At 42.0% G+C, this 13027-nt stretch overlaps 1 protein-coding gene across 3 annotated transcripts in view; it reads left to right on the top strand.

Annotated features, from left to right (window-relative positions):
• The window catches only part of FAM151A (family with sequence similarity 151 member A), a 12562-nt gene extending 2395 nt beyond the window's left edge, over nt 1–10167 (top strand). The window contains exons 2-9 of one of the 3 annotated variants that reach the window (XM_018563985.1): nt 2149–2295; nt 2689–2838; nt 4006–4165; nt 4278–4505; nt 6649–6784; nt 7427–7430; nt 8510–8647; nt 9447–10167. In XM_018563985.1, the coding sequence (XP_018419487.1) occupies nt 2149–2295; nt 2689–2838; nt 4006–4165; nt 4278–4505; nt 6649–6784; nt 7427–7430; nt 8510–8647; nt 9447–10111 (1628 nt within the window). In that variant the 3' untranslated portion in view covers nt 10112–10167. Of the gene's footprint in view, nt 1–2148; nt 2296–2688; nt 2839–4005; nt 4166–4277; nt 4506–6648; nt 6789–7426; nt 7431–8509; nt 8648–9446 lie in introns of all 3 variants that reach the window. The other 2 variants (XM_018563986.1, XM_018563984.1) reach the window with 2 other exon arrangements.
• Nucleotides 10168–13027: the final 2860 nt, after the last annotated feature.

Below are 13027 nucleotides of genomic sequence, written 5' to 3'. Positions count from 1 at the left end.
AGACTAGTACAGAATCCACATTGCGTAGATACCTTGCCCTGGCTTGTTTGCCTTGCACAGTAAAGGCTCCATAGACTTCTATGAAGGGGTAGATAGATTGGCACCTATCCTTCTAGTGACCCAATAAGTCAATCAAAGCGAACTGCACACAGACTTTGGGTGAAGAAGCTAGGGATTCAATTTAGAGTTCAGTGATTCTTGCCATTGCAAACAGCATGTTTCCTCGTGTCTTTACTTAGCAGCACCAATCTTTGTTGAAGCAGAATGTCTTACATTACATGTACATTTATCCCATTTATTTTATCCTTGTTATTATTTACACCAATTAAGTCAATGCATGGTCTGTAGCCAAGATAGCCCAATAATAGTCCAGAACTGCCTGTTCTTGTATACGCTAGATAATGTGGAGACCAGTAGGTTTCTGCTATTTACCACTGTATAGAACTGAATAGGTGTCACCAGTCCATATCATTAGTGTTGATCACAGATAAGTGAACAGAGTTTGCACAGCCCTTAAAGTGTATTTCCACTTTTACATAAAAATTTAAGAAAAACCCTATATATGTGTGTTGTGTTTTCCTATTCACACAGTTTTTGTTTTGTTTTAAATACTTTTACCTTTTAGATATTTTGTTGCAGCAGACCACATGGCTGCATCAAGGTTATTCTGAACACCTTCACACTGTTCTGTCCTCATAGAGAGACTTAGGATTGAAATTTGTGGATTGTGTTTCTCTGATAAACTTTATTAAACATACAGTTCAGAAGCCCCTCACCCCTCACAACCTCTCTTAAGATTACAAGAGGGAGAAGAAGAGATTGTAACCCTTAAGAAGCCAAGAAACCTTAACCTAAGTAAAAACAATTCAAACTGCAAGAAGCATTTTGTACATATTTTTTTTTATCTTATGCGATGTGAATGGGAACATGTAACAAATATAAAAGAGGAGTTATCCCAATTTGGCTGTGAAAGTGGAAATACACTTTAGTGTATTTATACTTTTGTCATCAAATTTGGGAAACCCCTCTATGTATTTGTTATGTGTTCCTGTTTATACAGAATACGGAAAAAAAAAGTTAAAAAAAATTCTTACCTTTTTAGATGTTTTGTTACATCAGACAAGATGGCTGATTCCAGGTTTTTCTTATCCCTTTCATAGTGATCTGTACTAATGGAAAGACTTGGGACTGAAATTTGAGGAATGTGTTTATCTGATGAGCTTCATTAAGATACAATGGGCTAGCCACCTCAGACCCCTCACAGCCCATCCTAGCATTTCAAAGAAATAGCAGCGAGAAGAAATGTAAACCCTAACACAAGCAAAATAAATTTGAACTGCATTTTTTACATATTTTTGTTAGCTTATGCCATGTGAATGGGAACATGTAACAAATGTAACAAATAACAAAAATAAAATAGGTGTTATCACAATTTTGGCTGCAAAAGTGGAAATACACTTTAAGTCTTCTGTGAATGTTGATCAGCTGAGGGCTTAAAGAGGACCTTTACCCATATCTTTAAAATGACAACAAACACACCTTTGGAAATGTTTAGAAATGACAATCTACAAACACATACTTCTAGATAATTGCCGGCTTTGTATTCTTTGCATACCTTGTTTCTCTTTTCTTCTCCAGTCTTCTGGCAGTGGTCATGTTAACTAAGGGCAGATTACTAGCTCTTTACTTCCTGGATTTCTGGCACATGTGACTAGACATGGGACTAGGGCATGTGACCATGCACATCATCTCAGGGGAGGAAAATGCGTTTCCCTGAGATCTCGTGAGATTACAGGTGAGATTTCCCAGCAATGCTCTGCTGATGACAAGGCAATCCCAGTGTGCATTGCTTTGCCAATACTGAAGTCATTTTGCCCTTTCATAGCAGGAAGTGAATGTTCTGCAAGTGTAATTATTTCAGAATCACAGCATTTTACACCTGACATGTCTATGTTATTATTAATCATCATACATAGAGGGATGCATTGGTAGAATTTAATTATTGAGTGTAAAGGTCCGCTTTAAAACTTATTAGACAGTTCACATGATTTACTGTAAGCAGAAAAGACTTAACCCTTTCCTTAAAAACCTATTTCATCTTCTCTTCATCTATATGTATCTAACAAATAGCATTTCTCTTATCCCCAGCCTCAGAATCCAAGCCTGTGTTCAGCACCGGAGGAGATATGTTAGACTACCTAAAGTCCATTGGGCAGATCTCAGCCAAGGATGGGTTACAGGTCAGCTGGTATCATGCAGCCAATAACAAGAGTGAGATGCAGGAAGCCCTGAACAGTGAGTATGTTTTACATTCCATTACTGCATGCGAGTTATTGTATATTGCTTAAAGGAAGCACATTCATAGTGAGTAGGTTGCCAATGCACCACAACGCACAAGAATATGCCAATGTAACTTAACACAGTAATATAGCCAAGTTTTACCTTGTGCTGTTGTGCATTTGCAAGGTGTGTTGGGGTGGCTTTTAAGATAATTGACACTGTTCTCGTTTGGAAGGTTTTTAATGTTGTCTATGCGGCTGTTAGGGAGATTCATAGGGTGACTTATTCTGTCATTGATTTTCACTGGCAGTCATGTAGCAGGGATGCTAACTGCAATACCTGGCACAGTGAATGTAATCGAGAGAGCACCTACAGATCTTTATCTGATTACTATGTATTACCCTGCAGGTGGCATCCTGGTTTTGGAAGCTGACGTCAATGTCCAGGGTCATGGGACGGTCAATGAGACAAATATTCCCATCATGGCTCATCCCCCTGACGTATACAGTGACAATACGCTGCAAGAATGGCTGGACTCTGTACTGCTTTCCTCTAAAGGTATTATTCTGGTTTTCATGTAATTGGGTCAAGGAAATTCTTATATCTCATTATTTAAGGGTGACCTGTGGAACAGACAAGGTCACAGAGCTAGAAAAGAGACAATGGGGATTTCCCTAAAATGTATGAAAACTCTAACAATGAACTTCTCTTATTTGCTCCCTTTTGATGTGTTAAATAAACCATCAAAAGGGTTTTGTTATATCTGTTTGATAAGTTTAAAGCCTACCAGTTGATCCTGCCAGAAATGCTGCGATCAGATATCTTATCACGTACCTGAGGCAGAGACCTGAAGATGAGGAGGCCTCTCTTGCAGCTCGTGTCCTGCAACCCCTGGAGTTGCAACAGAAGGCTGCAGGACAGCAAGGAGCACGAGTGCCACGGATGGAAGCAGACACTGTGCAGTAGACGTCTTGTGGCGAGGTCAGTAGGTCAAAGGTCAAACCGGGCGGGCAGCGTGGGAACATATTCTGGAGACAGGAATCGTGGTCCAGAAAGCCAAGGTCAGAGCCAGCCGGGCAGCGAGGTACCAAATCAGAAGGCAAAAGTGAAGTCCAGGAAACAGGCCAAGGTCAGGGGCAGACAGCAAGCAGCAGAAGGGTCCTAGATAATCCAGGTCAAAACAGGTCACAGGCAAATCAACAGGAAACCGGAAACAGGAAGCACTAGCTGACAAGACCATCAGCAATGTTGTGAGGTCAGGCTCATTTTTATATAGCCACCTATGATGTACAACGTCATTTGCGCGTCTTCCCATGCCCTTCTGGTTGCGCGCTCATGCGCACTATGGTCTGTCTTTGGAGATAGGGTTTTTGCGCAGCCGCCAATTTACCCTTACATAACTTCTTGTGCTCACTGCCTGTACCGATTGCTATTAGATTGCATTGTACCCAGCCATCTCTGTGGACTCCAAAAAATCCCCTTTCCTCCTTGTGGAGAAGAGGAGAGGGCTGTACTGTAGTCCCAAAAGTGTGTTACTAGGAGGATCACTAGGTAAAAATAAAGGAAAATAAGGCTGAAAAAAAAAAAAGAAAGAAGGAAAATGAATTCAGCCACCACCATATCTAAGTACTATTAAGCTGCAAATATCTTTTTGTATTTGTGTTTGGATACACCTTACACTGTAATGCATCAAGGGTACAGTTTTAGCCTTTTTTTTCTATACAGGCATCAAGCTGGACTTCAAGAGCATCCAAGCTGTCAGCCCGTCACTTGACATCCTGCTGAAAAAGTCATCAGAGATGAACATCAACCGCCCCGTGTGGATGAACGCGGACATCGTGCCTGGACCCAACGTCAACCATGAGCTGGGAGTCAATGCCACACAGTCAGTATCCTGGAGATATCCGGGGATGTTGTCTGCCAGTTGGTGATATTCTGACAACCAGGATCCATTGATGAAAGAATTTATTTATTGTAACTATGATCCATTGTTGCAGGTTTCTGAGGTTAATCCAGGAGAAGTTCCCAGATATCACCATTTCCCCTGGCTGGGTAACGCTGTACCTGCCACCAATTATCACCAACCGGACTTACACCAGAGAAATGATTGTAAGGATGTACGATCTAGTGAAGGGTCTTCCCCAGAGAATCACCTTCCCAGCTCGAGCTGTCCTGACCCGCTCTGCTTGGCCTCACTTCGACTGGCTACTGCAGCAGTCTGACCGGTAACAAGCATGATGTCATACGTGTCAGATAAATTGAGGGTTGTATTTGTATTTGAAGTGTAGACGCTCCTCTACCCTTCATCAGTGATATCCAATGAGTCATTCCAGGGAACAATTAAAGCTGATGCTAGTCAGCAAACACTGCAACTGTGCTACAGTCAGGAAGTCCACTCAAATCCACTGTAAACCATTTACACTGAGTTCCTACATGGAATGGGTGGACCTGCTTCCATTGCTTCCGTATAACATTCTCTCTCTCAGATTAATGTGTCACCAGTCACATTTAAACACCTAAGGCACATATGAAGGTAATGTTAATTACAATCTATGAGTCAGTTTTCTGCATGTTAAGCCCCCGTGAGCTGAGCGAGAGAAACCAGTCAATACCCCCATTGTAGGGAGAAACCAATGATACCCCACAGTGTGGGGATTGGGGAATTAAAATCAATATCCCAAGCTGGGAGGGTTTGGAAATCAATCGATACCTCAAGCATAGGGATTGAGACACCAACTGATACCCCCTCCCCCAGTGTGGGGACGGAGCAACCAATTGATACCCCCAGCATGGGGATCGAGGAACCGATCCATACCCCCAGTGTGGGGATTGAGAATACCAATCGATACCCCCAGAATGGGGATTGGGATATCAATTGATAAACCTAGTGTGGCGATTGGCAAATCGATACCCCCCAGCGTGGGGATTGAGATGCCAATCCTTCCCCCAGCATAGGGATTAGGAAACCAATTGATATCCTCAGCATAGGGATTGGGAAACCAATCGATACCCCTAGAGTGGAGATTGGGAAATCAATCAATACTCCCAGCATGCGGACTGAGAAACCAATCCATACGCCCCAGTGTGGTAATTGAGAAACCTATCAATACCCTCAGGATGGGCATTAAGAAACCAATCGTTATGCCCAGTGTGGGGATTAAGAAACCAAACTGATACCCCCACTGTGGGGACTGGGTAATCAATCGATACCCCCAGTGTGGATGGAGGAATCTCCACCTGCTGGCTATTGTACTCAGACAACCAGCACCCATTGGATGCATTCACTGTGGAGCCAATAATTTTCCCCATCCACCTTTGATTTTGAAACTGTTTTATTTTTGTACCGCGTGGTGTCAAAAGGGTCCCCCATGGCTTGAAAAATTTGAGCCGTGTATGGCCACCGATGAGACAGCAACAGGACTGATAGTGGGCATGTTTGTGAATATCCTGCCTTACAGATCAGTAAATAAAAGATGACCCAGATGACCAGATTACGGGCAAAAGAGAGTGAGATAGCTCAGGGCTGTACAGCTACGTACATCTAAGACACCAAGCAGTTATACTGTGTGCTTCCAGTATGCATCATCTGTGCAGGTCATGAATTACCTGGTATTAATTAGTCATGGTTAACTGGACTTGTTCTGTAGTGTTGAAGACCTTTGACCACTCTGAGCTGAGAAAGCACTTTGTTGAGCAGTGAAACATCTTCAACATGAACAAATCTACTTGAATGTGACTAACTACTGCTTGCCATGGCAAGTCAATGTACACTAGAGTGACTTTAAGGAGATTCTGGACTTTGCCCATTCCGTCTCTTCAAAAGAAAGCTATACTGCAAAACATATATACGGGCTGCCATGCTATTTGGCTGTCTCTGACTTCAGAACTTTGAGATGCTGACCTGGAAAGATCAGCATACCCATTCAGAATCAATGACTTGGAAAGTACTGAGGTCATTGGATCACCTTCAATCTTGTGGTCCTCTTTTGCTGGTGAGGAAAATGGCGCAAAGTGTGCAGTGCCACCTCTCTTTGGTGATCCTGTTGCTGGTAGTTGCTGCCAATGACTGGATCGCTAGTGTGAAGTAACAAAAAATAGTAATATGCTAAATTTCATATTTACCTGATTAAAACTCATATTTGGAAATGTTTTATATTTTAGTACTTAGTATAATGAAGACATTAATTATAAAAAGATCCCCTCTAAAGAGAAAGATTGATGAGCTCTCCAAGACTAACATGCTAATGTATTAGACCTTCTAGTGCTATACCTTGCCAGTTGTCCATTCAATGCTATGGCTATATCAGAATGAAGATTTGGACTGTTGGTTGTCAGTCATCTAAGGGTTGTATTTTATTCCCTGCACAGGTACACCCTCACTTTATGGCAAGGCAAATCGGACCCACTTACCCTAGAGGACCTGTTGTTTATCCGAGATAACAGCGACCCTGAGAAGATCTATTATGACATTTATGAGCCTCTCTTATCGGAATTTAAACAGATAGTGTGTAAGTGTCAGTCCAGAGTCTGCAGGTTGGCATGATGAAAGTGAATTCCATGAATTCAAAAGTTGCTCAGGTTGCTTAGCTCAGACACACAGGTCTGTTCAGACAGGGACTATCTCTGTCTCTCCTGAATCTCCAATTTTCACTCTCAGACATCAGTCTGGCTCTGCGCCAGGTCCATTCAGGCCAGACAGGACTGGACACACTTTCCCTACGTGTCCACACTCATGCTGCTATTACAGCGCATTGGAGCCCTGACTCTCTGGAAATGTTTTCATTGTGGGTAAGACCCATCTCCAGTCCCCTCACTTGGGAGGACTATTTACATTTAAGGAATTGTGAAGTCCCAGCGTATACAGTACAATCCTGTTATAACATCGGCATTGTAATAGGAATACATAGTAGAGTTGTTTTTAATAATGCAATCAAAGTTTAAAGGAAAAAAATCCCTTTTATGTAGTGAGTATTGCCTTCCATCACGTTAAGAAACTTCCTGGATTCCCAATATGCTTTGCGTCTCATTCCCTGCTGCTTGATGTGATGCAATCTCAATTTCTCAAGACTACATGTCCCATCATGCATTGCTTCCAGTAAACAATGATAATGTTACATTATTCAGATGCTTTATTGTAGTTCACAAGGCAAGCTCTGTGATACAAGAAAGTGAATATTCACTGAGTGAAATGGTGTCAGTGCATTGAGGAAGTACATCCTAGGGGCATCTTCAATAAGTACGTTTACAAACTTCTACATCGATATGGTTATTAGGAGTGAGATAGAACTTATGGAAATTCAATATAGAAATACAGATTCATTTTAAAACCATTAAAGCAAACCTATCCCGAGACAAAGACAGGGACCTCCAATGCTCAAAATGCTAGTTACCAGCAAGTTTGCAGATCAGGAAAAGCTAGGAAAGCCAGAAGTCTTGTTTAGCAAACAGGTAAACTGAAGTTTAATGTATCATTTTTAGAGATACATGTGGAAGCTGCTCAAAGTAGGCTGACATTGAGGACCTGTCCTTCTGAAGATACTAGTGGCCTGGATGTCATGCTGACCATCTGGCTTCAGTACTTTGAATCCCTGTCCTGGAACAAGAGTGTGGCTAAGGACTTATGATGATTCTCTGACTTTCATAATGTGCATACTCTTTTTTTTTTTTTAGGCCACTGATTTAGGACCTGTCCAAGCCAGTAAATGAGCATAACAGTCAAGACATTCCATTCCTACATTTTTAACCCAAGCATTTTTAGAAGTTGGCCGGTAATGGCAACACTCATATTTCCCTCATGATAGGTTTACTTTAAGTGATCTGCCTTTCAGTTATCTGAAGTGACTAATAGAACATTATATAACCCAAGCTGTGGTCATCTGTTACAGAGAGTGCCAAGAACCCATCACGGGACTTTTGGGTCCTGCACTCTTCCTGCACTCAATGTTTTGTAGCTCCAGGGATTCCTTTCCCGCAAACACATCATGTTGGAGAACCCTTCATCCCAGCCAATGTACAGTATATATCCTCCAAAAATGCAACAGTTTATCTTATTCCAGGACTGTTAACAAAGTCCCATCCACCGTTTCAGAATTATAAACCTATAAAATAGTGAAAGACCTTAATATCTGAGGCAGGTAAATCTCTATATAAATCTACTTCTACTATAATAATATATGTAGACCATTAGTGAGGGGCTGGAACATGCTAACATATTTTCTTTTTCACTTAGTGAGTACAAACAGGAAGAAATTGTTCTATTCCGGTGGCAGTTTGCGGATGTATTTCCACCCTGAGGATGATGATGGAATTCTTGTGCAATGGTTCGACGCTGAAGGTGACTTATCATCTGTGCGGAGCCTTCTACAAAGTAAGGAGAGAGTAATGATGGCGGGGGATCCTTACATCAAATTTGGGGTGATGTTAGTCAATATGTCAAATTAACGGCAACGCAACGCACTTGCCACACTGTAATGCATGGTAGATGCATTTTGTGGTACCGTGTGTTGGTCGGTTCGGTCCTCCACACACTCCCAGTTTCTCAAGTGGCCCTTGAAAAAATGAATTACCCACCCCTGGTTGAGAAAGCTTTTCTCTTCTATAACTGTTATTGAAGTGCTTGATTATACCGGGAAAAAGATGGGAACACACATTTACAGTCTTATTGTACAAAAGTATAAAAATCAGTGAAATTTCTGACAACCAATTTTCATTGATGTCATTTTTTATACACAATTTTCAGAAAAACAACCCAAAGAAATGGTTAGGTCTAATGAAACATTTTTGCAGCTTATTCAATCACTGTTTTATGTAGCCTTATCCAGTTGTTACCTGAGCCCGCACAGGTTTAAGATTTCTGTAAAATTCAATCGAAACTTGAATTGAACAATTAAATCGAAACAGGCAGACACTAGTGACAGTGGTCACCAAGACAGGAAGTTCCCAGACGGAGACCCTGGCAACAATAAACCTGAAGAATTTCTAATTCTGTAATTTCCTCAAACCTGCCTTACCAGCTCACCTACTCCAGCCAATGATAAAATTCACATGTGCCGGGGATAAAATCCACAAGTCGAGTACTACTACTGAAGCCTTAGGATATGTATGGGCATCTATGTTCTAATGTGTACCCTATCACATACAACTTACAACCTTTCTTTATCTTACAGATAGCTTTGGAATGCTCACATTTCAAGTTGACGTTCAGTCATCAACTCTTACGCCAGTGGCAGTGGTTGCCCAGTCATCTTCTACGCTTCTGCTGGAAGACTGTCTAAAGCTGGTAGCTGCCGCCGCTAACCCATGGGGTGTCTATTTGAAACCTAAAGATCATGTTTCTCTCAATGAGACCTTGCATCTACTGAATAGACTGAACAGTGACAAACTGCTGTATGTTCCAGTGTGGATCAGCATGGAGCTATCTTATGGCAGTTTCACCACACCAGGATACATCAAAGGAGAAGATTTCATCAACAGCATCAACAACATCTTCCCAGCAGTCACCATTGCTCCTAGATGGCCTCCAGAGAAGCTGGATAATGGATACACAGACCAGATGGTGCAGGATATGCTAAAGCTCTTTGATGGGGTATGGCAGGATGTGTCCTTCCAACTGCAGGCCGTGGCTCTTGGCAAGGCTTGGCTAAGCACTGTCCATCTTTTGAAAGCCTCACCTACCTACACGCTAACAGTGGAACATACTAAAGACCAGGGGGCATTCATGGAAGGTTACCACGGCCTAGTGACCATCAGAACACATACCACAAATGGAGTTTATTACAAACTACCTCCAGATTATCGCTCTTCCCTCATGACAAGTATTTACTCCACATAGAAGAAATGTTTCAATATCTACAATGGGCGCACAATTTTGTGGGAATGGCTGGCATTGCAAAAACTCTTTTACATTTCTCTCAGCATACTACATTCCACAGTCGGTGGATTAAGAAAGGGTATTTAGTTAGAAAAAGTCTTGTTCTTACAGAAGAATCGTAGTTGAATGGGGTCGGAGCTGGGGTAGGGAGCCTGTACAGTCAATTGCATCACATTTTTAATGGAGAATGTTGGCAGTTATGTTTATATAATGTATTGAAATATCATTAATGTAGCTCGGACCTCTCAATGTAATGGTTTACAAACCTATACAATAAAATCCAATTGTATCTACAAACTGACTCTTCAAAGAACTAGTAAAATGCAGGCAATATAACAAAAAAATAAAATAAAAGCACAACTCCAGGCAAACAGCTAAATGCACTGTAGACATACGTATACAGTAAGTAAACTATTTTACCTGCCAAAGGGTTTGTATTTCTGTTCAGCCAGAAGCGTGGTTTTAAAACCTCTGCCATGCTACTAGTCCAGATAGTTGACACTAATATTATAGCTTTGCATGTTCCCATGCCATTGTGACTTGCATACCTCTACCATACCGCAAGTCTGGGCAGGTAACATAATTGTTTCTGCTTTGCAGCTTCCTATGTCACCTGATTGCTTACAGTTTGATGATACAGATTCCTTACTCAATGAGCATGGAGGTCATATGGTGGGCTGTCCAGTGAGAAGTTGGATTACCATGCTGGCTGTGCAGGTGTGCAAACCACAAGGCTGGCTAAACAGGATTGCAAAATAAAAGTCTTTCCAATTTGTATTATAACTTGTTGCCTGGATATCCACTGTACTGTATATGGGCAGAATCACTTTCACCTACTTTTCTTGCAAAGTAAAGGCAGATAATATATATATAAAGATAGCACCCAACACCTACGGAGCTAGTAACCTACCACTTCCAATACTGTGAGAGCGGCCTTTTCTATCAGGGCTGGCTGTCAAATCGATGGCTAACTAGTACCCTTTCTTTTTGCTCTATTTACCATATGGCTAATGCTAGCAATTCATGCCCCACGGGCTGAACGAGAGAAATCAGTCAATTGCTCCATCCTTGCTAAACAGTGTGAATGGACAAATCTCCCAGCACACTCGCCTGTCAGAATATCGTAATGGTGGGATTAGGTGAACTTGGTGTTCAGATGACAATTTTCCACCCATCTCTTGATGAGCCGGGGTATGCCTGCAAGGTCGTCCCACAGCTCAGATTGTGGCTGATTTAGCAGGAAATGGTAGCAATTTGAGTCATAGATGGCTACCTTAAAGTGACATTAAACACTCAGATTTTTTAACATAAACCAATACTGTAATGTGTGCCTTACTGTAATCCATGGTTGTTTCTCTTCTCTTTGCTGCTCTTCCTTTTAAATCTGTATCTGTTCTCATGCTGGGCAGAACTTCTGTTTTGCAGCAGACTGCCTTGTCTCTGGAATGGCTACATGGTGTCTGTGTATAGGTTTGTAACCTGAGCCAGCACTACAAGAAGAGGCCCTGAGCTGCAAAGGGAAGTTCTCCCCAAGCATGAGAAGACATGAGGATTTAAAAGGAAGAGCAGCAAAGAGAAGGGAAACTACCATGGATTACAGCAAGGTACACATTACAGTATTGGTTTATGTTAAAAAATCTGAGGGTTTAATGTCACTTGAAGGCTAACTATTACTAGTCTAACCAATGTCTAGTCTAAAATAATGGCACAACCAGCGCAATAGTCAGTGGTGGGCGACTCCGTCACTGCAGGGCAATCCAGGCGGTATCGTGCACGATGGCCGCGTGGTCACAGATCGCCCAGGTGTGAACCTGGCCTAATTCTGGCTTTTCGAAATAGCAAACGAGGTAATTAAGAGATACAATTAAGGTTTTAATGCAGAATACCAGTGTTGGTAGTTGAATAGAACCCTTTCATAGATATCTGTACATCAGACCAAAAAGGGGGACAAATGAGGAGGAAGGAAGGACAGAGGGATTTAATTCCAAATGGGAGGTATACTTGTGTTTGCATTAGAACTGCTTCTCTCCGCAAGTCTATAGAAATGCAAAAGCAGCTGAACCAGATCCAACTCACCTAAACTCAATTCTGAATGACCTCAGAAGAGTCTGAAATTGATGTCAAAAGCATTCTGCATTTGCCCATTGAAGCAAAACCACTGGCCCTAACCAAGTAGCTAGACCGGTTTCAGTCATGCTTCAAGACTACTTGAAACTTCTTGAAAGCCTGCTGAAGACTTGTTTGAAATGTCAGCCAACAATACCATTATAATATGTGTTTATTATTTCCCAAACTGGAGCTAAAGGGTGCTTCAAAGGCTTCAAGAAAGCTATGTGAAGATCACCAAAGGCTTTGCACATTCTTTGTAAAAAGATTGCGGTGCACACTGTTCTTTTACAAACCACAGCTCATAGGTATGAGGTCTATGTCCCCCAGCACTAATACCATAAACAGAACCCAATGATAGTAGTAGGGTCACTCATCACTTGAGCACACAAAGAAACTGGGGGGTTTCATATCACAGCCTATGTGTGTGTGTTTTGTTTTAAAGAGATTTTCAAACGTTAGCCCTTTCAGGGGGGCTACCACCATAGTGCAAGGGTTAACTGTTCATTTTAGTCTAGGGGCACAAAGAAATATACTCACCTGATCCTTGATCCTTGGCTGCTAAACTGGTCCCTGCAGCCTCTTCTCCCCGGGCTCCGGTGGTCTAAGGATCTGTGACATCATCACATATAATGCAAGGTCCATTCACCTGTATTACATATGAGGACACCGAGGAAGATACTGTACTGCAGCTGGATCGAGGGGGGAGGAGAGTGGTTACCGCCACAAGATAGAGGATGGGGGGGGGGGGGAGGGTTTGTTTGTTTTTTT

Source organism: Nanorana parkeri, unplaced genomic scaffold, assembly GCF_000935625.1.
Source record: "Nanorana parkeri isolate BGI_ZX_2015 unplaced genomic scaffold, ASM93562v1 scaffold715, whole genome shotgun sequence".
In the NCBI taxonomy this organism is placed as follows: domain Eukaryota; kingdom Metazoa; phylum Chordata; class Amphibia; order Anura; family Dicroglossidae; genus Nanorana; species Nanorana parkeri.
Note: the sequence above shows the minus strand (reverse complement) of the source record. Positions and strands in the feature narration are given on the sequence as shown.